The sequence below is a fragment of the Lepisma saccharinum genome, chromosome 23, assembly GCF_977018435.1.
Source record: "Lepisma saccharinum chromosome 23, izLepSacc3.1, whole genome shotgun sequence".
NCBI classification, from domain to species: Eukaryota; Metazoa; Arthropoda; class Insecta; order Zygentoma; family Lepismatidae; genus Lepisma; species Lepisma saccharinum.
Window position 1 is genome coordinate 7,903,540 of NC_139251.1, and position 26,533 is coordinate 7,930,072.

General features: G+C 37.4%; 2 protein-coding genes across 2 annotated transcripts in view; both read left to right on the forward strand.

Moving 5' to 3' along the window:
- LOC146005233 (pyrethroid hydrolase Ces2e-like) overlaps window positions 1-18,439 on the forward strand; it is a 153,209-nt gene extending 134,770 nt beyond the window's left edge. The window contains exons 10-11 of the mRNA XM_083144315.1: window positions 4,194-4,308; window positions 18,024-18,439. Of these exons, the coding sequence (XP_083000441.1) occupies window positions 4,194-4,308; window positions 18,024-18,186 (278 nt within the window). The 3' untranslated portion in view covers window positions 18,187-18,439. The remainder of the gene's footprint in view (window positions 1-4,193; window positions 4,309-18,023) is intronic.
- A 5,186-nt stretch (window positions 18,440-23,625) lies between these two features.
- Window positions 23,626-26,533, forward strand: part of LOC145977859 (acylcarnitine hydrolase-like) — a 112,341-nt gene continuing 109,433 nt past the window's right edge. Inside the window, exon 1 of the mRNA XM_083110182.1 lies at window positions 23,626-23,817. Coding sequence (XP_082966308.1) covers window positions 23,626-23,817 — 192 coding nt within the window. The remainder of the gene's footprint in view (window positions 23,818-26,533) is intronic.

A 26,533-nucleotide genomic window follows, 5' to 3' on the forward strand; every position in this document is an offset into this window, starting at 1 on the left:
CTTCCCTTTCTTTTTGACTCAAATTATCTTCTTTTCCTTGTTTTTCCATTTCTTCCTTCAGTATGGCTGCTGTTCTCCTTCTAATCTTGTATCTTTCTGGTTCTTATTTTATATGGAGCAGTGCTTCTTCAATGTCATATATAATTTCTTCATAATCTAAATTTCTTTCTTTAACTTTGAAACTTCTTCCTAGTTTTAAAAAAGCTTCCACTTCTTTTGATATGTCTACATTCCCTGTTACCACAACTCTTCTTCTGGTATCCTCCTCCTCTTCCTCTTGTCCCCTTTCTTCTTTCCATCCTAGTCCCTCTCCTTTCTTCTTCAGCTTTATCTTTATTTTCTCTCTAAACTTCTCCTGCCAGCTTTTAATTTCGTAAAATGTATATTCTCTCGTAAAAATGGTGAGACCGTCTTTAATAGATTTTTCAATTCTTGTCAGGTGGTTCTTTATTATTTTTATCTCCTTTATTCTTGCCCTTATTTCATTCTATATCAGTTCTTTTTCTATCTTCTTAACCAATATCTTCCATCTCCTGGTCTTGCAAACCACTCCCTTCTTACTTATTTTTAATCCTTTACGCGCTGTGCCACTCTCCAAACATTTTCTCAGAAATTTCTCTTGCTCGTCTTTGTGTATTTCTTTCCTCTTCAAGTCCTTCCAGTTGTTAATTTTCCACATTAGCCTTGGAAAGAAGAAGAAGAACAAACTATAAGAGAATGGGTCATATAAGACTGTAGGAGGAGAGGATTCAAGAAGTGCATAAAGGAGACAGGAAGACTACCAAGTTTGAAAGGGTAACCAAAGATACACAAAGAGGAGATAAAGTTTTGAAGTGTTAGTAACACAGCAAGAAAGCAGAGCAGTTAAGAACAATGAACAAGTAGTGGACCTCATAAAAGAACTTAAGTTAAATGAGTTGTAGACGAAAATGTTTAGCTTAGACGTGATAAAGTATGTTCCCGAGCATCAAGAGCGGACACGTTTTGGACATTGTTAAAAGGAGATTGGGACAAGAAATTACAGGAGAATGGGATAGTAATAGGGTAGTGAAGGCGCTGGAAACCATTTTGAATAACGGTTACAGTATAATGGGGGGATAAAATAATGTTAATGAGTGAAGGACTTAATATAGGTTCTAGCCTAAGCCCAACATTGTCTGAATTGGTTACGAATGAATGGGAAAAGAAAGTGATAGAAAAAGGAGGTGACAAAATAATTCTGTTTTTCAGATATATCAATGATGTTTTGACATATGGAAAGGAATGAAGAGGCAGGTCGAAATTTTTGCCAATGAAATACAAGATGAAGAAAGAGGGATGAAGACAAGTTAAGCTACCTAGATATAATGATGAAATGAAAGAGAGGACAAGAAATTGAAACCGCTTGGCATCAGAATAAGTGTGCAGCAGGGGTATTCTGCCACAGAAGAAGTGATGTAAGTGAAGTGACAAAAATAAATTTTATAAAGAATGTGAAGGAAAGAATAAAGAAAAAAAGGAAAAAATGTGAAAAAAAGGCAAAATAAATATCCTATGGAAGCAGCTGGAAAAGAATGGATATGAGAAGGAGGATACATTGGACATAAACAGAAGAAGGAAGAAAAATGGCTGGGGAGAATTGGAAGAGAAATAAAAGAGGAAGAAAAAGAAAAAGAGAGAGGGTTTGGAATAAGGAGTATGGGGTAAACCACAGAAAAGATATGCGTAGTGCTTAGAAAAGCGGGTATTAAAATTTAAAGGAAGGGAGGGAGAAGCATCTTAAAAATAGCGAAGAATGCAATGAAGAAAATGGAAAACAGAGAAGAGGAAGATGAAGGGAATATCTACAAAGTGAAATGCAAAGAATGTCAGAGTGTGTACATAGGAGAAACGAAAAAGTGGCTGAAAGACAGGTTGAAACAACATAGGGATGATGTACGACTTAAGATAGAGAGATAGAAATGCGATATTTAAACACACGAGAGAAACAGGACATGACATAGAGTGGGATGAGGCTAAGCAGATAGGAAGGGAGAAGAGAATAATAGTGAGAAAATGGATGGAGGTCAAGGAAAAGAGAAGTGAGGTGAAGAAGACACAATGAACTGGAATGGGGGACTGAAGTTAAACAAAGAATGGAAGAAGGAGTTAGAAAGAGTGGAAAGGACAAGAGAGAAAGAGGAGAAAAGAAGAAAGAAGAATGAAGGAAAAAGAGCGTGAGATAAAGAGTCCAACCACATTGAGATGGAAGTAGATATGTTTAGCCACCTTCTAGAATGTTCCAGAACAACTTTCTAATAGTCTGGAGGGGAGTAATATTTGTATATATATATATATATATATATATCGTCCTGTGTTGTACCTTGTTACATATGTACTTGTTGCACAGTCTGAAGAAGACCTTGCTAAAAGGATGAAACGTTACGTTTAGTTTATGTTTTTATACTAAAATAAATTACTGCCTTTTTCAGCATATTGAGTTTTTCATATCATGGAAACAAGGCTTAATGGTGTTATAATCTTAAGTGTTACATATAAACATTTTTTTTTTTTGTTTCTTGCTTTTTTCTATCATTCCCTTTACCTGATACGTAGTTTGGGATGTCAAAGTATTTGAAATTCGCTCCAATTTACGAGTTCAGCGTCATTACACGTATCCACCAATCAGGTTCGAATATTGGAGCATGTGAGGTTGCAGTCTTGGTCATTCTTCTGCTTTGAAAATGGTCACAAGATGAAATAAAATAGATAATTGAAATGTGATAAAAATATAGGGTGTACATAAAGTCTGGTATTGAAAAGAAACTATTAGCTTTACCAAATTACACAGTACATTAGTTTAACGAGTAAAGTTGTAGACTTTCTGTTTGTATTGCACGTGTTCCCTGTAGTTTCATTTATCGCCGCTACATTGTGGTAAATTCTAGATGGCGCTATCTGAAGCTGAAAGAAAAATTGTGTGTTACATTTTTATAAAACAAGGAGAGCTACATAAATTATGTCCAACGGAAATTTAGGAGCAAATGCAGAAGAGAAACACAAAGCAGGAAGACAATCTACGATTGGCATCAACATTTCATACAACCGGGTACTTGTGTGCGAAGGAAAGAAGTAATCGGCCAGGTGTGAGTGAAGGTGACATTGAACGAGTGAAGGAAGCGTTCACAAGGAGCTCTAGGAAATCTACTCAAAGCTCCACAATGACTGTGTGGAGTGTTACGCGTTATAAAAATTGTGTATGATATCGTACAGACTGCAGTTAGTGCAAAAGTTATATCTCTAAGACAAAGGTAAGGCAGTAGTAACAGTTTTGCTGTGAATTGCAGCAGAAAGAAGACGACTTCGTGGACTTGTTAAATTTCAGTGATTAATCATCATTAGATTCCCTTCCTGCTTGGTGCTTCTTTCCTGTATATATTTGATCCTAAATTTCCGTCGGACACGTAGCACGCTCTGTTTTATAAAATTGTATCACTCACAAAAGAAATTAGCTCCAAAAAGCTCCATCTTGAATATGTTACCATCTAGCGGCGAGAAATGGAACTACAGGGAACATCTGCAATACAAAAAGAAAACTACGACTTTACTCACATAACTCATGTACTGTGTGACTTAGTAACGCTAATAGTTTTTTTACAATATTTTTTTAAAGTGTTACCAGGCTTTATGTACAGTGGGAACCATGAGTATTACCATGCAAATTGTCCATGACTATTTTCATTAATTTTTCTCTTACATCCTATGTGTTTTTAAGCCATGGATTTTTATGTATGTTGGTGCAGAATTTGTCAACAGCTTGTTTTGAGTTTTCTTTTAATTATTGAAGCTCTTATTGGATCAAATAAAGTGCTCGAACATGGTGATGGACGATTTACACAGTAATACTCATGGATCCCACTGTACATTATAACTAACTATCGTAATTTGGACTAAAATCTACAACTGAAGTTGTATATACATGGAAAGGGAGCGACTAACGATGGCCTACACATGAATACAATTGGGCCTGCTACCAAGGATGTTATTTTATTGTACTAGCAGAAGCTCGCAGAAGCACCATATCTTATGTCTACGTAGATTTGGCCTGTAAGTATATTTTACATTCACATAATGTACATAGTGCTAACAAACAACAGTTAATGTTTCTGAAAATAGCGTGCTATGTTTGTGTAGCAAAATTACGATGTAAATGTTTACCTATTTTTTACGTATAGGAGTAGATCATGGCACGGAAGTTCTGTATTTGGTTCCAGGATGGCCGTTCCAAGAGGATGCTGACGACGTCTCCAGAAGATTGGTGAATCTGTGGACAAACTTCGCCATATATGGGTAAGACGTTTGAACGTTACCTGCTAAATGTTAAGTACCGGTCGCTTCTAGAAATAAGAAAACTTATATAACATGACATTATTGTCATATGTAAAGTACAGACATGTTGCCAGTCGCTACCATGAAATAAGCAGTTGCTTCCAACATTGAAAGCCAAAGGAAACTTGGGAAGAATAATTTTTCGATGTGAGAGAAATATTTAAATATAGAGAATATGTGAGACATATGATAGCTAGGATATAGCACCATTATAACCAGGGAACAGATTTATATGTAAATACATATTTATGTATGAAGCTGAAATCTGTTATATTTTGTATTATCTTTAAGCATGATATATTTTGATTTGTTGTTTTAAGTCCACTTTATGCACAGTAAGGCTAATTGGGACTGGACCTACAGTTTAAAGTGGGATCCGAACCACTTGTACCTCCACCGGGTATCGAACCCGGGACCCCTTGATTACAAGGCGACGACGCTACCACTGCACCATCGGGGAGGCCTAAGCATGATATATGAGACTAGAAAAATTCAGTTTTTATTTTCCATATTTTTACATATATTAGGTTTTGACTCATATTTTACATATTTTAGTAACTTTTAAATATTATTTCCACATTTCAGAATATATTTCAACATTTACTCGATGTTCGCGCAAGAACTACACGTTACCGTGTGACCGAAAGATTTGGGTGATTTTTTTTTTCGAATTACTGACAATTTGGAAATGCAGTTTACCATTAGTTCTTGCATATTGAAGCAGTTTTAGTCACGTTCGAAAACTTACAAAAAAATGTTATTCATTGTTTTGGAAACAAAAATGAAACACATTTTGTGTGGCTTTACATTTAATGTCAATGGTGGCTCAGTCGGTAACGCATCTGACTACCATGCTAAAGGTCCCGGGTTCGATCCCAAGCCGGTTCAAATCTGGGAACTTTTCTAACGTTGGAAGCGGCCCCGGCGCCCACCCAGCGTCGAATGACATGGGTACCTGGGGGAAACCCTGGGAGGTAAAGGCGGTCAGGGGGGTGATGCTGATCACATCATACCCACTCACGACCGGATCAAGAAAGTGTGGGGCGTTACCCCACACCCCCTATACGCTTTCATGGCGTGGTGCTTAGCACAGGGGAGCACTTTACCTTATTTTTTTTTTACCTTTATCTGTAAGCGTATTGTATTTTATGTAGGTCGTGTAGGGTCTTGCTTTACTAAAATGGAAAATACTTACAATTTTAAGTACATATTTAACTCCATATTTTAGTGAAAATAACTAAATAGCTATGTATTTACATATTTAGCACATTTTTACTACATACCGTATAAATCGTTCCCTGATTATAACATACAGATCATTTCGCAATATAACTGTACTATTCAACGATTTATGATGATATATGCATATCTCAAATGTTATTGTTCTCCGTTTTTAAAATTATTATACATTAAGCTTAACCATTTAATTGTATCTTTGAAAAATTATTTACTTGACATATTTTTCTTGCAAAATACATCTACACCCTTCTCCGTTGCTATTGTCAGCTTTATAAGCACTATTCAATAGAACCCCATTTTGTGCATTGTCACGGAATGTACACACAAGCATCTCTTAACTTTTAGACATGGGAGCCATTTTACTCTTGGTTTGCAAGTTTCCAGTGATGTACAAAAATCTCAAAAGTAAAATTATTTGTCGTAGAGAGTAGAAGTTCATTGTGCTTAATTTTGGAAATAATCCTGTTTCGGTACGAAGACAATTATTGAAATTTGTTCTATCAAGAAAAGTTCCAAGGAGATGTTAATTGTACACAAAAATTGATCTTCGCGGGTTGCCATCTCCCCTCAAAAGACCGAAGCTAGTAGAAACATTCTAAGGCTTAGTACTGTTATCTCTCTAAATCCTACCAATTTATGTTGAAAATCCCGGTCGACAAGACCTACAACGGCTGGGGGTTCGTCGGGCTGACCACCCGTCACCTCAATACTGGTCTAAGATCTCCACGCTACAACAGGTGACGGAGGAACAGTGTGGGAGGAAGACCAGCAGTCGGTAGGTAAGCCAAGGCCCTCACGGGCTGTAGAGATATGGGTTACTATTATTATGTTGAAAATCATTCGCATTTTTTTTAAAGTTGCGTTACGCAGTACTAAAGAAAGCTTGCAAGTAAACAGCAAAACCTACGCAATATGCAAAATAAAAAGAAATAATTACGACAGTAATTCTATTGTAAATCTTTCCCCCTTTCTGCCTGTATATTCATTTCATTAGGAGAGATCTATTATCTCACGATTTCGTTTACTATAATAAGTTTGCTTTATATATTTCTACTCTCTCTCTCTCTCTCTCTCTCTCTCTCGTCGTCTTAGAGTTAAAGAAAAAAAACGTTTGACTTATATTGTGTTCCTGGAATCTCTGGGGTAACCAATCGAAAATAGTCTTCGCACAAATAGTGACTCGAGAGGTCTCGACCAATGAACGTGTGACAGGGGAAGCGAATTAATGGAGCCAGCCGAGCTACAAGTAGAACACACACTGCCTTACTTCGCCTACTCGTTTTCTCCCTTTTCTCTGCCATTATGCGCGTCCTTCCTCGTGCCTGTCATCTAACAAATTACATCCTTTCTCTGCCACCCCTATAGACTGAGGTGACTCAATAACCTTCATTTCATCAATATGGTGATTGGGTGCTAAGGATTAATTGACAAGATGCCTTCTAATAGTTTTAGAAACTAGTTCCAATTTGTAAACCCTTCTATCTTTCCAAAGAATGAATTATCTTAAGAATTTTGTAAAATATGCACATTATCCGCAATTTTTTTTAAAAAAAATATACATTGATGTTAATAATTTTAAAACATGCAAGATACGTTTTGTGAGGCCTCATTTTTAAATATGACATTTAAATAAAAACATGCATTTGCGCACACACACACGCACGCAGTCAGTCTATATCGATATAATCAACCACGTGGCGGAGTGGTTAGCACATCGTGCTACGACGCCAGGGGTCCCGAGTTCGAATCCCGGCCTGCATTGATATTTGCGAGTGTCCATTCATCAATTTCATCATATCATCATTCATCCCCATCTTTGCAAATTAGACAAAACTGGCACAAAAAGCGAAGTAAAATAAAGCAAATCAATCAATCAATATAATCGAGCCGTACGCAACGTAGTTTAACTACACAAGTAAACATTACTAGATTTTTCTGTAGTCGGAAACTCTCTTGCTTGCTGTTTACAATAGCTCTCGTCTACTCTTACGACGGGTGCTCTACATGCTGGCAAGGGCAGTGGGAAGCGGGGAATGCGCCGAATGCAACCAGACAACAGCGGTGGTGCCGAGAGTTACGACGTCGAGGGAGGAGGTTCGGCTCGCACCTCGTTCTAGAGGCTGCTGCGTTTCTTATCATGCTGGATTGACCGCTTCCCCGCTACCCACTTCCCCTGCCAGCTTGATGACCGGCCGCCGTAAGACTGGACAAGAGCTATAGATAAAGATTGATCGGGGAATGGAATACAGTTTAAATTTATCAATGAAAAATTTCTTACTTTCTTCTACTGTTTATATATCTTTTAATCCGTGAAGAGTAGTGTTTGCCCATTACATTAAAACGAGTCCGTGTCGCTTGTGCCGCGTCATTTGCGCCGAGGGTTCTTATCGCTTCATTTCCGCCGCGACATATGTCAAGACCTTCCTTGGTGGGTTTTCCCACAATCCAGAGTGTCATCACCGCCGCGCGCACGTGTGTTTATGACGTTGCCCAGCTACAGCTGTGTTGATCTTCGATTGAAAAGGAAGGTGATTGGTAAATGAATGTAAGATGAAAGTATATATGAGGGATCTACATTGGGAAATTAGTATTTATGTAAAACTGAGACTTGAGAGAGACGACAACATGGCTGAGAATATGGAAATGATAGGAACAACGCGCGGAAAGCCGTCCCTTATTTACGAAGGCCAGCAGTGCATATAAGAAGAGGGTGAACTAGGATGGTTCGATAGTTTGGGTAAGCAAATTTCCACATGTAAACTTTTATACCTATTAGAAAACGTGAGTTACATCTCATCATAAAATTCTTGAGACCTAATGTTGCAATGTTATTCTTCTTTTAGGTGTGCGTTAAGGAAAAGGATAAATGTCGAGGTGTGTCAATCGTCAAAGATGGACGAATTGTGCGCATTCCGGAACATACATGTGTGCCAGACCATGCTGAGCTTGAAATTAAGAAGAAACTCGCGAATTGCAAGAAGAGAGTTCGTGAAGAAGTGTTAACGCCTGTTTCGCAAACATTTCGACAAGAAATGGATGAATGTCTAGACCGAGGTTTGAATATTGTTAGTAACGTTCCTGTTTACGACAGACAGAAGTGTACCCTAAACAGAACAAGGAGATTGTATTAAGTGTTCAACAAGATGCACCAGATGCAGATCATCTCACTTTACCAGAATCTTTGAAGTATTTTAATGACGGTTCTCCATTGCCTCACCTTGACGACACGGAAAATGGAAAGCGGTTGTTAGCTTTTGCTAGCGTCAGATCCAAAGATGTTTTGGCAGCCTCAGAAACCGTATTTTTAGATGGCATATTTAGCGTCTGCTCCAAACAGTTTTATCAGCTGTATACCCTCCATATCGACATCGGTAGTACGAATACTGCTACTAACGTAGCACCAGTAGTTTATGCTTTACTTCCGGAAAAAACCGAAAGAACTTATCAAAGATTATTTTCGTTCATTAAGAACTACTGTCCTGAGATTAATCCGAAAGTGATCAAACTAGACTTTGAAAGTGCAGTCACACATTTCTGGTTGCAATTTCCACTTTAAACAAGCAACTTGGAGAAACGTTCAACGACTAGGGCTCGTTGGTATGTACAAGAAGGACGAAGGTGTTAGAATGCACATCAAAATGTGTGCCGCTCTGTCTCTGATCCCTGAATCAGAAGTAGAAGAGGGATTCCTACTCATCATGGACAGCTCTCCACTCGATCAAAAGATCCAGTTGTTTAATGACTACTTCGTGAAACAGTGGTTGGAGAACGAACATGTTCCAATATCTGTGTGGAACTGTTGCAACCAAAGACACAAGACAAATAATGTCGTTGAGTCATGGCATTCAAAGCTTAACGAAGTCATCGGGAAAAGGCAACCCATTGTTTAAGTGTTGCTTGAAGCCTTAAAGCGGAAACAAAGAGAAACTCGTCTGCAATTGAGATGGCAGAATTGGGTCTATTGACTGGGAAGAGAAGAAAATATCAATACATCGAAATGGACAAACGTGGTGTGACGTCTTGTTCCAATCCGTCACAACCCATTCTTTTTTTTATTATTATTGGAAGTACGTGCATTCCCTTGGATATCTCCCTGTAATAGAAAATAAAACAACCCCCCCCAAAATACATAGACAAATCAAAATGGGCAAAGGTCAAACTACTAAAACCCAGTCTTTCTAAGCATCAAATAGTGCATCGCTCCAAATCCTTCTCGCATGTACCGCCAGCTGGTCGGGAGTTTTTGTTGTGGGCTCGTCAAGTCCCACTCCCGACGAACTAACGTGTATATGACTCTCAAAATATACAACTGCTTTTTTTCCCCTCCAAAAAATACCTAGCTACTACCCAAAAATTATACAGGGGAAAGGTGAACTTATCCTAAACGGCGTCCTGCGCCCTCCTTCATTACCTGAACAAGTAAGATTGTGTATTTTCTCAATATACTCTTTATTTATTTAACAAGTGCAGTTTTTGATTCCTTACAATAACAATACGTAACAACGTGTTCTGTATAAATAAGCCCCTTCAAACAAGGATCTGTTAACAATTACCCCCCTTGACAGTTTTCACAAAATATTTACTACGACGATCAACGTCGACTATTCTTTTTATTTCCATTTTCTTTTTTGGTTCCACTATCTCTTACAAACACTTATCCTTACAAAAACTATGTGCTACATATTCTTTCCTTCTCTTAACCACTCTCATATTTACAGGAATTCTCCCCGGCGATAGGAAATTCTAGCATCTTAGCTCGCGATGTTTTCTAGAGTTTAAAAAGAAGGGGGGGAAAGGGAGTGAAAATGATTAAAGATTTATCAATTAAAGTAATATGGTCAATTAAACCCTTTAGGTAAAATACTTAACTCCATGTCACGTAAGCCTCCACGTTCTAGTCAACGGGAAAATAAAGGCTGAGTCACGCCCACGTTGGCTATCACGTCGTGGAGCACCGTTGCTGGAGTTGATGTTATCGCGGTCGCAGCTGGGAGAGAACCCTCTCGCCCAAAAGGAAAACGTCTGCCCCGAGAAGCTCGCCAGCTGGCTGTATGGTCGATCCATGCGAGCTTCTGGGAGACAAACTACATTTCTCAGCGAACTAACAATCGTAAGCATCGGGTCTAATTCCTCTTATACGGGGTGGTCCGAAGAATGTGAGAAACGGGATAAGCAGTCCCGATTCACCACAGTGTTGAGTGTGTTCTTTCGAAGTACAGAAGCTCGGGCGATCTTCGAGCATTTCCGTACCTACAAGAATTCAAATAACGTTTGTATTGTTGTTGTGCAAGTGTATCTAAATATCGTGTTTATATATACGTAGCTATTACTACAGCGCCTTGAATAACGTAGTGTGGAAAACGGCACAGTTCTGCGCGCTCTGGCTGGTTCCACTCGAAAATGATACCGCTAGAGGCGCTGGTGTTGGACCCGGTGCTTAGTATTCGTCTGCTTATAACACTAGGGAACATGATTTTTGCCCCCGTGAAAGTAATGACTGTTTCTAATGTGTTTTGTAGTGTAGTAAGCGAAACTAATCGTCAAAATTCTCCTACACGTAAAAGTTTTTCATTAAGTCAATTTTTAATAAAATAAAATTTAAGGTATACGAACATTGGAAAATTAAGCTAGATGTTTACCTGGAAAAGAAAGGGAAAGAATTACTTCATTTGAAAAGTTGTTATGTAAATTTATATATAAGAGACCGGTACACCACAGCGAGGAACTACCAGTTCCAAAACCCCCACGCACATAGGTTGTGCAAGCACCAGATGAAGATACTGCAAACGAGCCGTCAACATCAATCGACGTAGAATACCATTGTGACGAACAACATGATGGTGTGCATGATGCACGATGAGCTAAGTGATCTTATACACGATTTAAATTTGGGAAACAAAGAAGCAGAGATTCTTGGTTCAAGGCTTCAGCAGTGGAAACTTCTTGCAAAAGACACAAAAATTATTTCCATTTATCGAAACCGTGACGAACAGTTTTCCAAGTATTTCACAATGAAAGAAAATATGTGCTTCTGTGTAGATATTGTTTCCTTAATGAATGAGTTCGGTGTTCGACATTCAATACCAGATTGGAGACTGTTCATAGACTCTTCAAAATTAAGTATGAAATCTGTATTGCTGCATAATGGTAATGTTTTACCATCAATTCCTTTATTCCATGCTCTGCATACGAAGGAAACATACGAAACAATGTCTGCTTTGTTAGCAGCTGTAAATTATAATAAATATGAATGGGAAATTTGTGCTGATCTCAAGGTTATTGCCTTGCTCACAGGATTACAGGGAGGTTTTACGAAACATTGCTGCTTTCTATGCCTGTGGGCCAGTCGCGACACAAGTCGTCATTTTGTAGTTAAAGATTGCGGAATGAGGGATGAATACCAAATTGGAGAAAAAATGTGAAATATGTGGCGCTTGTTGATCCAAAGAAGATTCTTCTCCCACCCCTACATATTAAATTAGGATTGATGAAGAACTTCATGAAAGCCTTGAATAAACATGGCAGTGGATTTCGTTACCTCCAAGACCTTTTCTCGAACTAGACAACAAGCAAAATTGAGGGAAAATATTTTTGTGGGGCCACAAATTAGAAACTCCTGAAAGACAATTTTTTTAATCAAAGCTCCAAGACGTCGAGTTGGCAGCGTGGCGTTTCTTCAAAGCTGTGGTGAATGGATTCCTGGGAAACAAAAAAGAAGAGAACTATGAATTTCTAGTTTCAGAGCTACTGAGGTGTTACAAAGAAATGGTTTGCCGAATGTCTAAAAATTCATCTTCTACATTCTCATCTTGAATATCTTGAATATGTTCCACACAATTTAGGTGATGTAAGTGATGAACAGGGGGAAAGGTTCCATCAGGAGATTTCTGACATGGAACGTCGTTACCAAGGACGATGGGACCCAGCCATGTTAGGGGATTACTGTTGGAATACGAAACGAGAATGTAGCACTGAATATAAGAGACGTTCATTGAAAGGTAGACATCTTTTACCTAATCTCAAGTAAACGTATGCTTTTGTATTGTTCAAATTTCCTTATCTGTAGCAAGCTAATTATTTTTGACTAGTGGTTGATTACTAATTTCCTTATAAAATGATATTTTATATTATTTACATGTACTGCATGATGTGCAATTCATGGCTCTGTACATTTGTTATGCATATTTCCATGTATACTGAAATATACCTGTAAAAATAAAATCTTGCGTGTTAGAGCATTTTTTTTTGTTATTCTTGAATTCAGCACATTTGTTTCCATAAGAGGCAACTTATTTCGCTCTGGAGGCAAAAAAAAAAAAAAATATTTCATTTGTTCCCTAGTGTAATGGAAGTAAATGGAGTTTTCGCTGCAACGTCTGATTCTTTTACATGAAGCATTTCTATGAATGTGATAATTGCTATGATATTTGGTACAGTGGTTGCGAAGATATTAACGAACATTCTAGACAGTCGACCACGTCCTGTTATCGTCATACTTTCGTTAATAATACGGGAGAAAAAATACGCGTGGAATGGTCCTGGCAACTAAATTTTTGTGTATGAATTAGGCTCATTATTATTATCATCATCATCATTTCTTTTAAAGATATACACACTGAAGCATTTGTATTTTTGATATTTACTGTCTCTTTTCTTCCGCTTTAAACTAATCGCGGCGATGATGAGAATGATGATTGCATGAAACGACAAGGGGAACCCCACAGAACTTTACTTCGGTCGGAAAGCTCCTTAAAGGAAGGGTGCTCAGACCGAAGCGACGCGCTACAGGGGGAGTTCCCAACTAAGTGACAAGCGACATGGTGCCTTCAGTCTATTGGCAAGCGTTCGCTGCTAATTGTGCGAACAACAGATAGGCGACACGAAAAACCGCACATTACAACAACAGATCTAGGCGACACGATAAGTGACACGTGTCGCTTTGTCGCTTGTGCGTCACTCAAACTGGGCCATTTCCTCAATAGCTTGCAACATGTTGCCGTGGTTTTTTGTTCGCGCATGAGCGATGCAATAAGTGTCTTGCTTTAGGGAGATTGCGCACCAAAGCGGCAAGCGAAACTTACCGCTTGAGGATTTCACCATCCGAACGCTGGCCTGTGCTGCGTCATGCATTTGCAATGTGAAAAGTTGCTCTTGATTGGCTCGTTTCCAAGCAACATGTGTCGCTCCGGTGTGAAAGTTGCTTTAGTTGTTGCTTTGCGTGTCGCTTTAGTGTGAAATCCTCGTATCGTTAGTCGCGTGTCGCTTTGGTGTAAAATCTCCTTGAGAAAACGGTGCAGTCAGAGCTTGTGTCCCTACGGTTCGAAAGGCTGCATTGATTACGGACTGCTCGCTTCCAAGCGACACTTGTGGTTTGTCGCCTCGGTATGAAATATCTCTCAGGATACTATTTATATTCTAATAACATAGAAAAATAATCCAACACCTGACGTCCGGAATCACTTTGCGATGTTTCTTCTTGTGTTACGCATACTATTTATTTATTAATTTTATTTTACTTTTCTTTCTAAATTAATGTCATTTCGTGACTGCAAATCACTCCACAAATATAACTGTTTCCATCAATTCACGTACCGCCTTTCAAGACAAACAAATCTACATAATATATTCCGCAAACTAACAAAGCCGCATGCATTACTTTCATAAGAAAATTAGCACCGACATTGATCGCACTGCCATCTATGTTTCTCATCCGTCTGGAGAACCAGTTTCTTGGGTCGTTTTCCACACTACGTTATTCAAGGCGCTGTACTATTACTTATATAATGTTTGCAAAAAGTAACACTGTATTTAAAATGTTTTTGACGATTTTATGTAGTGTATAATAATTAAGAGTAACAGACTGACATATTTATGTTGCTTCCAAAGTGTACTACATGTACTCAGTACTTGTAGAATGCTTGCAATATTTTAAGAATACTGTATTTACAATGTTTTTTAATGGTTTTATGTAGTGTATAAATGATTAATAGTTAATAGACTGATTTATGTATTTTCTGTTGTGGAATAAAATTGATACAAGTAATCCTGTGTAACGTATTTTGAAATAAGTAAAGAAAAGTCATATCTGACTGTCTGGACAGGTTTAACATTTCACTGTAAACACAGTTGTGCAACGTCATAAACACACGTTTCACGTTTGATTTTATGTTTTAAGTCCACTTTATGCACTATGCACCATGTGGCCATAAACACACGTGCGCGCGTCGGTAATGACACTCTGGATTGTGGGAAAACCAGCCAGTCACGGTGCAAATGACTCGGTGCAAACGACACGACACCCATTAAAACAGGAACATATATTAATGCATCTAAAGGAAATCGATACGGATGGAAAGGATTAGATTGATCTTGCCCAGGATAGGGACAGATGGAAGGCTTGTGTTGCTGCAGGGATAAACCTTCGGGTTTATAATTGCTAGAGACTTAGTTAGTTAGTTAGTCAAGAGTAATGTTTTCTCAAAGAACAGCTTCTGTGTTATTTAAATTCGAGCACCTAGCTCACATATCCCAGATGATAGAACCGAATTTTTGTCTAAGATGCTGGTGGCCATTTTTGCTAGAATATTAGGCAAAATACAGAATCTGCTCGAAAACGTCGATCTTACTTTCGAATGGGATGTATAATACATCATTTAGTACTTCAAATAATAACGAAGTCTTTTGTTTTCATGTTAAAATTAAGTAAACAACAAACAAAATTAAAATTATCTTTGGAATGTTAATTTGAGTTTTTATAAATACAGACAAAAGTGTGAAGAGTTTTTAAATGTAGAGAATGGTGTATTTTACCTATTTGACCTTACTTTCAGTTTTATTAAAAGGTTTTGTTTTAAGACCACTTTATGCAAAGCAAGGCTAATTTGGACTGGACTTATAGTTTCAAGTGGGATCCGAAATACTATGTGCCTCCACCGGGTATCGAACCTGGGACCCTTTTATTACAAGGGGACTATTTGACATTACTGTTCACTTCTTTTAGTCAACATCAGTGCCTAGACTTTCGGGTTCTATGTATTTACGCGAGTCGCCTAGTGGTTAGCATAGATGGCTACAACGCCAGTGGGACTTTTTTCGAATTCCGGTTCAGACCTGAATGTTGAGAAAGAGAAAGAGAACTGAGATTAATTGATGTGAGTTTGATGTGTGGCGAAGGATGCAGCTTAGGGATATTCACTTTAAATCAGGGGTGGTTACTGATATTGTTGCAGTGTTGCACAACGACCGGATATTTACAACAAAATTTCGTACTTTTTGTTAGTATATTTTTTAAATTTGTTATCCTATTAAATATATTGAACATAAACAAACAATTTTGCCCTTTATTGCTTCGTAAAGGAAATTCCATTATGATCTGTTTAAAAGAAAAGGAGGTAACCTGCGAGATTTCACAGTGTATGAGTAGACGCACAGGTAGGCGTTGCAAAGCCGGAGCAACGCCCTGATCTCTACAGATAGGAGTATTGGAGCGAAGTTCAACGCTATTCTTCCTATCCCCTGCTTCAGTCGGCTTGGTCGTTGCAATGGGTTTACAACACAGCAAAGTCAGGAGACCCGTTTCGGATCCCCCGGCGGGCGAGGGAAGAAGAGGACGGACCAACAAGAAACGCTTAATTGCTAATTCTTTCACACACCGTTAGAGTGCAGCAGCGTTCAAACAGCAGAAAAGTTCTCACTGTCCTGTGTCTTAGAGCAACAGACAAAATGTCCACGTTAAGCAAAAATAAATATTTTATTTTGGGGAGAATCTTAACCAAATTTAAATTATGCTAGAAAATTGTAACAATTTGATTTGATTTGTTGGTTTCTAAATCCACTTTATGCACAGAAAGATTAATCGGGACTGGACTTGCAGTTTAAAGTAGGATCAGAACATTTAAGTACTTCTTATGTAATCACAAAAAACACAATTCTGCATAATATTGCTGCCGAATAAATGGAAGCATCAAGTTTTTTATGATGATTATTAATTGTACTCCTCGAAAGTGCCACGTGTCACTCACATATAAAATTATAAATATATACAAATTAAAGTTATATAAATATATTATATATATATTTGCTGCAACCACCAACATTCGGAACCACGAGCCGCCACTGCTTTAAATAAATTATAATAATAATTTTTAAAAAAATCTTAAGTGATCGATTAAAATCTCTCCACCGAAGTAACCGGGTTCGAATCCCAGCCTAGGTATTGGTGTACTTTCTGTCCCTTTATCCATTTCATCTAATTATCAGCTCAACGTCACGACTATTCAAAAGTGTTAGAAATGTGACGCTAAATAACAAAAATATATATGTAATATATCTGCAAAGTCGATAGATATATTTGCTGTAACCTGTCTCCGGAATCTCTGTAACAAGGCCGCTCATAAAGGTAGTGAAGGGGAGAAAGCGAGTGGACGCTCCGAAGTAGTACTCGCTGCTGAGAAGGCTGGCACTCCAGTCGCTTTTCCTCCTCCACGCAGAGACTTGATTTCGTTCGTTCGCTCCAGACATCTCGGGGACAAAGTATAATATTTTCATTCATATCATTTGACTACGGAGGAGCTGCTTGGCAGAAACTCGTCTGACAGTGATTATCATTATACAATAAGTACATATTACGCAGGGGAATACCTACGCTGGGGCAACTGGTTTGGTGCCTCAGGGTCCCCGAGATAACGGGGCCCCAAAAAGTCGGGAGACTGTAATCGATTTTCCTGACTTACGGTTTTGTTAGACATGGTGCTGCAGGCATAATAGACTATAGTGACGTGGGAGGTCCAAAGATGGCGCTTTCGTAGGTCTGCAGTAATAATACCACGATTTCCCACTATGCTAAGCAAAGAATGCCAGCGGGATAAAATTATGTAGATTTTAAAATAATTAAGTAAGAATTGTAACTGTGGATGGGAAATAGGTGTACGTTAGAGAAAGAACCCAAATTGCACATCAAAATTTAAATTTGGTTCTTAATGCTGTAGAAGGTAACCTTGAAAGAAAACTGATTTCTTTGGTAACTGTTCAGAATGTCTATAATTTCTAAGGTAACTGCCATGGGAAGAGTTAAAATCTGGATAAGAAATATTTCCAACTTAAGTTTCAAACCACTTAATCCAACACGACGGGCAGGAAGTTAAGAAGTTATGTGGATACTCTTAAAGCTATGCTTTTTGATGTTTTGAAAATTATTTCTTATATAATAGTAACAAGCTGGAAGCCAAATGAGAGAACTGGGGTCATTGGCCTTGATGTGAAAATGGGATCTAAACTTTGATTTTATTATTGACTATCCATGTAAAGTCTTAAAGTCATTACAAGCAGTCACTCTTGATATGGCTGAATACCTAGGTATGATCTCTTACGGAACGGTAACCCCGTGAGTCTCGTTACGCCCCTGATATTACATTCCTGTTTCTTTACAATCATTTCAGTAACCCGACCCCTACAAACGCACCAATCGAAGGCGTGCCTGAATGGAAGCCGTATGAAGCGAATGATGAATGGTATTTGAGAATTGAAAACGAGTTCACTCTTCAACAGAACTTCAAGGAAGAATTCACTGTCACCGCTGATGAGGGATTTCCTGGAACTTAGTAAAAATACACCTAATTTTACATTTTATGTTTCTTTATAATTGAAGTTACTTAAAATTTACGAAACAAATTGTGTAGAAGATTCAAATGAACATAATATATCAGCTATAAAGTGTTATGTGTGTCTGTGCGTGTGCGCGCGTGTGTTATCTTTCACTAAATAAATAATTGCTTAACCATTCCAATATATTGTTTTAAATCATACATATTTTATATGTATATGTATATACAGTGTTATAATTCTGCGCTAATAATCCTCTGCAAAATTTGAAGAAATAAAATAGTATTTTTCATATTTAAAGAAAGTTATCAACAAAATCACTTCACCCTTTAGATGATGATTTTAGTGCGAGAGACTAATATTAGCTATATGCTATCTTCAATTACGTGTGAGGCTGAGAATCTACGCAATAAATTCATTAATTAAACTTTACACTAACCACATAGAAACAGAAACTAAACAAACTTCAATATCTAACATCTAGTTAGTAAATAAATATTTCTTGCAGTAGAAAGAAAGTTACAGAAACAACGGAAGATGTGGAAAAGAGGTATTTTACAAAAATACAAAAAGCTAGTTTATTTGAGCTGTTATTTCAAGAAAAAAACATTTCACATGGGTGTGAGGGATGGATTTTTTTGCTTCTGTTTGGTTGGGTGAGATTGAGATTGGAAATGTTCGCTATTCCCAAACATGGTAAAACCTCAAATTTTACACAATGTTTCTCCATGAAGTGATTATTATTTTCATTTCTGGAATGAAAACTGACATTTAAATGATTGTTTCCAGATTTATAGTGCAGAAATGTCGAGCTTTTTTAATACGCAATCACTCAGGATTTTAGATTTTATTAACTTTCAGTATCACGTATTTAATTGCGACGTTGATAGGACCGGAGAGAATTTTTCAGAAGGTGTCAGGTATTGGCCTGAGTTTACAGTCAAGGAAAAAGGTACTTTCCCCATAGAACCTTAAAACCAGTTATAACATCATTAAGCCTTGTTTCCATGATTATGAAAAACTAAGTATGCTGACCAAGTCTTTTGCACTTGATACAGAGTCTGATGAAGACCTTGATAGAAGGTTGAAACGTTACGTTTAGTTTATGTTTTTAATAAAATAAATTACTGCCTTGGTCAGCATACTTAGTTTTTCTTAAAACCAGTAGTCTTATGGGGAAAGTATTTCTTTCCATGACTGTACATACACCTGATGTAATTTTGTGTATCGAATGTGCGTCATTCTAGAAGTTTTCTGCGCTCTAAGAGTCGGAAATGTCTTGGAAAATGGCAGTTTTCCTACCTCCAGTACGAAAACAATCAATTCAAAGAGAAAAATAATGAAAAAAATCGAGATTTTCAGTACCGGGAAATTCTGAGTATCTTTCATTCAGAAAATATCCTTACTTTGTCGGCAAATGGTGAACATTTACATCCCAAACGTGGAGATTTCCTATTTTCCATCTCCCGACTGATAGATTTCCATCCACACCCGTATTGCTGATTACTGCCACAATTTGGTTGTTGTAGGTGCTAATGATATCACACAGGGATATATCCCAAATGTTCTTCACGGCTATATGATGTTAATCCTCATTGAAATAAGAAAAACGCAGTTCTACACTCAGTTGAACCTCGTCTTCATTGGTTGAGCATTATCCTATACTCAGAAATTTACCACGAGCTGTTTGTAAGAGAGAAATACAATTTCAACATATCATTTAAAAAATAAAGCATCTCTCCGCACCCCCTGAATTCAAAGCGTCGCGGAACGCAATTGAAAGTGGTGCTTTTAATATTTCTTTAGCTGGGGGGATGCCATCCCCACGTATCTTCCCACACATCGAGCACTGAGCACATGGGAGTCACTAAGAAATAACACAAGCATTTTATTTATTTATTAAAATTTCTAGTAGAGCAGAAGCTATTTTCAACCGAAAATAAACAATAGTAAAACAGTTGACTAGTGTTAAAAAACAACAATAACACTGTTATCCTTTGTGTGTGTAATTTCTATCTAAACTTGCACAAGACAGATAAAATACGTATGTTCAAATTATAACAACAGAACTTTAATACCTGGAAGCCATTCACGTACATTTTACACATTGATACCATGACAACCAATAAACAACATGCTATACATTCAAATTCTTATTTTCCTTCCTGTCATGTGTCTATCAAATACAAGACAAAATAGTGCCAATATTAACAGAGATCAGTTTCACTTTTGTACATGTTTATTTATTTATTTATTCATTTGCTTCCTACAGAGAGAATCTCCAATTACAGGAAAGCTTACATAATTCAAAGAATAAACATATAAAAGTGTAGATTACATATAAACACACACACAAACGCATTTATACACACAAGATTATAAGTGAAGTACTACAGGAAAGAAACATATACACATCCAACCATATACATAAATATTCATTGTTCAGAACATAGCCTTTACATAGTATTGAAAAAATAATAATAACAATAATAATAATAATAAAAATAGCATAGAAGGTAAAATAATTTCAGAACAGTGGAAAATAATGCACAGTAGAATGGATTCACAGATGTATGTCTAGTCTTTTTCAAAAATTGGTTTTAGTGTTTTGAGATACAAGGAAAGTGGCAGACTAAAATCCAGATTTCCGTGCTTTGTAGAAATATTATTATATGCAGAACAAAGTCTGAATATAGGTGATGATTTGTATTTTTCTGTTCTCGGAATATCACAGAGGAAAAGGTGTCGCATCCGAAGATTAGATTTTCTAGTATTAAATTTAAACTGATGAAGAAAGTTACTATTATCCAGAATTCCATTTACTGTTTTGTAAAGAAATATTTGTTGTGCTAATTCTCTCCTACTACTGAGGCTTACATAACAAAACTCTTTCAATAAATACTTATAAGATAATTTCATCTCGTAAGCAGATACTTGATTCTTCTTGTAGTATAAGTACCGTAGAAATCTTTTTTGAATTTGCTCTATTCTATTTGTATAAGATATAAACCCAGGAGACCAAACAACCGACGCATATTCGAGTTTACTTCTTATCATACTGTTATACAATAGCATAACAACATTTAAATTATTTAGGCTCTTTGAGCTTCTTATGAGAAATCCTAGTCGTCTATATGCATCCTTAACAATATTCGAAATGTGTTCCTCAAAGGATAAATTACAATCAACAACAACACCAAGATCTTTGACAGAGTACACTTTTTCCAGCTTTTCATTACTAATTCTGTATGAATACTCATATGGGTGTTTATTCATCGAAAATACCATAAAGCTACATTTTTTAATATTAAACCTTAGGTCGTTATCCATACTCCAATCATAGAGTACATTTATATCATTCTGAAGATCTAACATATCTTGTGTACAATTAATTTCTTTATACAGTTTAACATCGTCTGCGTACATGAGAACATGTTATTTGTAAGTTGATGATAAAAGACGAATATGATTGAATATATCTATTTGGTTGTTGAACTGAGTCAATAGCCTATGGAATGAAGAACATTGTATGAGGGAGAGGCTGGGAAATGCAGTGTGGAAAGTTTCCTTGATCCGTGTTTTATGTCTAGGTACTCTGAGGGAACGTTTGTGGAGTGGGATACTACATAGTGTGTTTCCATTTATGATCATTTATAATAATTTCATATCTCCAATGTATCTACTAGATTCTGGGGTATTAATGTGTGAGTTTTCAAGCAGATCTCTGTTGGTTAAGTGTCTCTATGACTATGGCCATTATGAGGAACCTTATGACACCGGGAAAATGGAACAGAAGCGAGGAAGATTCAATTGAATTCTCTAAATAGGGGTTTAAAGAAGGATGAAGCAAGTATAAAGGAAAACTGAAGTAATGCGAAAAGCCAAACTGAATGGATCACGAGGATAATGTGGTTATTTTTCTAAATTCTATTTGTATTTTTTGATATATTAAAATAATAAGGTGAACACACCTTTAAATATGGAAAAATCTCCAAAATGAAAATATCATCATATTGATAACAAAATACCTACGCAAACCAAGTAGATTAATATAAACCAATTAAGTTAATAAATTGCAAGTATAAAATTATGCTAAAGATCTTAGCGAATGGTTAAAAGTAATTTAATGGCAGATAATCAGCACAAAACAAACATTCATTGACAAAAAATTGTGAGGAATTTGCTATCTGATATACTACTATATGATATAAAAAATTAATGCAAATTAATACAAAAATAATCTAGTATTAATGAGATGTTGATTAACGTCTTGAAAGATTTCTATCAAAGAAGCAACATCTCGGTTGATGACAACGGATTCCTGACGTCTCCGATGCATATAACAAGAACAATCAGGCAAGGATGTCCGCTTCTTTGCTTTAACCATAGATGTATTACAACAATGTATTACAAAAATAACTCCACGAAAACTGTGTGTTGGCCTGCGCAGACGATTTATGAACATATGCCACTACAAGTATGAACTATTTGTAAGAAATGAAGATAACATGTGCATTGTGCTACTACTAGACGCCTAAATAAATATGGAAAAAACAAAGAGCTCTACAGCGGATCATCACCCGACCTCCGTGACGGTATGGTTAGCACAGCGTGCTACGACGCTAGAGTCCAGGGTTTGAATGCAAGCCTGGATGGGTGTTCTTTGTTAGTATCCCTTCTTGAAATTCATCACATCGTCGCTCATCCTTATCTTCGCAATTAACCATAAGTAGCAAAAAAAAGCGAAATAAAATAAACGAAATCATTCATCCATTTTAATGCCATCAAAGCACAACTTAAATGTGCCTCATAACGTATATCCATCATCATATTCGTAGAAAGCAAATATACCAACAGCTGCCTGTCAGTAAAAAGGCTAAAACTGGAAGAAAGAATCTAGGTCGTCCCAAATTAATTCATATCAAGAACTTAGAATGGAATGTGGACAGACATTCAAGTTGTTGCAGTCTGGTTAAGGTGCTCTGAATATGCAGATAAATAAGAGAGGGACGTCTGTAAATACCACTGTTGAATGCCAAGTTCGAATAACTGAAGTAAGACATTTCAACGTTGGTTGAATCAACGAATACACGTATCATTATGGGTATTGTTTGTGAGTGTCCTTCATCAAATTCATCATATCATCACTCATCCTCATCTTTGCGATTACCCAAAAGAGGCAGAAAAGCGACGCTAAATAAACCAAATCAAACAGCCAGTCTCCATTATAAAGAAACAAAATATAAGAACTTTTGTCTTGGTGCTTTCATTGACTCTTCAGTGTGATCTGACGTACAAAGATTAAAACTTTTATCTGTTTTTTTTTCACGTTATTTTTCTCATTGTCACTATGATAACGCCAGTAAATAAGAAAATATGATTATGTAATAAGGTGAAATGACATTTCTCTACGAGATTGCTGTCAGTTTTTGAGACAAGATGGAGTGGCAGCTGCTCCTGTTGGTTGCAAGTGCGTGGCTTGTGGCTTCCCAAGAATCTCCGCTGGTTGAGGTTCCGGGGTTGGGTGCGATACGTGGAGCGACTTCGCTCTCAGTGCGTCGGAACAGAACTGTTTACGAGTTCAGGGGAATTCCCTTCGCCAAGGCACCGACAGGTGAAAGGAGATACCAGGTACGTGCAGTACGGAGGGTCAACAGGAGTGCTGTAGTTGTAAATTATCCACCTTTAGAGTATCCTCATCTTGGAATCTGAGCGCAGGACATATTTTTATGGATCGATCATTAGAACAAGATTTTGCATACACACGCATCTGTCCTTCAAAATATCTCAAGTAATGATGCATACAAACATGAACACAAACACATGTGCAGTCACGGACACTTCTGGGTTGTAGCATTCCCATTAAATTTCAATGGAGTTGTTCAAACCCAGAAGTGTCCGTGACTGTACATACAGTCTGGAATGAGTCCATAATGGTTGGAAACTAGCTGATTGCCCGGCATTTCCCAGAGATTTATTTATCCCAATCTTCTATTAGACAGGAAAATAATGAATTTTTACTATCGTGTAAAATGAACTTGGGGTTGAATTACATTGGGAGTGTCACTATTCATCTTAGCGACCTCGAAAACTATGGATTCGTTAATAATATTTCACCCCTTCCCAGCCCACCCCTAGCGGTACCAGGGGTGTCTTACCCCCAAAGTATTTCTTTCCAGGTTGCAAGTTATACGCGTTCCAAGTTTGGTTGAAATCGCTCCAGGCGTTCGAGAGATATGCCGGAACAAACATATACATACCCACACACACAGATACATCCCTTTTTATACATTAGAAGATTCTTTGTATTTGTAAGTTTGTAAATATTCTGTTTTGCTACAACATCGAAAGTATCGTTATTCCTTTGAATTTTCCTGAGATAAGATTCAAAATTTGATATTTTCAAATGATTTATCTTGAGAAGCTACGCCAGTGGCAACCTTGCCACGCGTACAAGAATTTTAAGTCAGAGCAATTGTTTGACGTGTTGGGTTACATACCATTTGGTTAGAATTTCAGCACTTACAGCTCTACATGAAATATGCTTGTTTTTATTATATTTACCAGCACCAAATGATTGTTGAAGTTGTTTTTCGATAGCCTGTGTGTGTGTGTGGCCTGGGGGGGGGGGTTGTGTTTGTGTGTGTGTGGGAGTTTCAGTACTCAGTGGCTGTGTGGTTAACGTGGTCTCGGTAGTACTTATAGTTATTTGTTTGGAGGTTGAAATTTGGCTGGGATCAATGATGATCAATAATGACTTCGAGTAACAGATATCACGCAGAGTGGATGTCGAACGTCAAAGAATCAACAACGCAAGGTATAGTAATCCACTGGTAAGCAAAATAGTGTTCATGGTAATTGATTATCATCGTGAACCATTTCATCCTGAGAATTTCATGTATGTGGAAGAACTTATTGCCTACAAAGCCACCTTCCTTAATTTTGTTATTTAATGTATTCCTACCCTTTTAAGTTAATTATGACGATGGGAATCAACTAATATTAAATGGAATAAATTAAAAAATAGTACACAGAAACATTCATCTCCTTGTCAAGATATGAACCAAAAACCTCGGACAGCGAGATCAAGAGTCGAACGCGGAACAAATACAAATACAAGACTACACAAAGCTCAAAGGATATAGATTTCTAAATTATTTTTAGCTCAGAACTAAATGTCCGTATAAAATAATATAAGTTAAAAAGCTTCTGAATTACACCGTGACCCAAAATGATGATTATCGGGGTTTCAAATAGTTGGTATATTTCAACAGACGAAGGTGAATGTTTCTATCGTACATGTACGATGAGAAAGGTTGTGGAAGTTTGCTACCCTAAGCTCTTATCATTTGTCTCCCATCTGTCACAGCGGCGGAGGTGTATTACAAGATCGCGACTGCCGTGCAGAAGTCTTTTTGCGTCAATGAATCTCCAACGCGTGTTTCTACTGTTTTAGTTCTGCGAGCTTTTTGACAGCGATTAGGAAGTGATCCTCCGTCCGATAACAACATTCGTCGAAGGTTTAACAAGTTTCAGACATCTGGATTTGTCTGCAAAATGTGTCAAACGAAAGCGTCGAGATTTATTAGACTTCAGTATTGATGTGTGTTGTGCCACGGAAGGTGTTCACATTGACCATTTGAATAATTTTTTTACACAAATCCCCTATAGACCATTTCTGACGAAAATAAAATTTGTACAGTTTCATATAGCCCTTGCCAAGACGCATCGATTGATGTAGAAACCGCTCATGTAACAGCAGGTAAGTGGCCTTGAAATATCCGTTTACTGCAGAAACCCCTCGAGCCGCGACATAGAGGCTTTCTGCAGCAAATACGTAATTCCAGTTGGCACCAACTGATTCAATAGCACGATTCGTACAGTTGACAATATTACGTTGTATACAAGAACAACCTACGTAAGTCCAGCAAAATAAAAACCACACCGTTATGAGGTTTCTGATAAATCTATGTGACAGAGAGTGGTTTGACACAATTGACCATCCCTTTTCAGTTCGTGGCCATTCATTCCTACCGTGTACTTGTGATTTTGGTTTCAGGGAACGTGCTTTGAGGAAAACGACCGAATTTAAACCCCTGAAGAATATGTTAAGGCAAGCCGAGTTGGACGTTTCTCCATTCACAGAGTTCAAACTGACGAAATCCATTCTTTCAAGAAATGGTGGCCTCACTCATACAAGAAAACAATCAAATCCGATGAAAGAGTTATACCGAAGAAACAACAGCTACCTTTCAAGATATCATCCTCTAAGCACGTGTCTTTTGGCAAAAGAGCTAAGGGAAAAGTTGTAGCTCAGCAGTTCATCGGTGGGCTCAATTCCTCGACG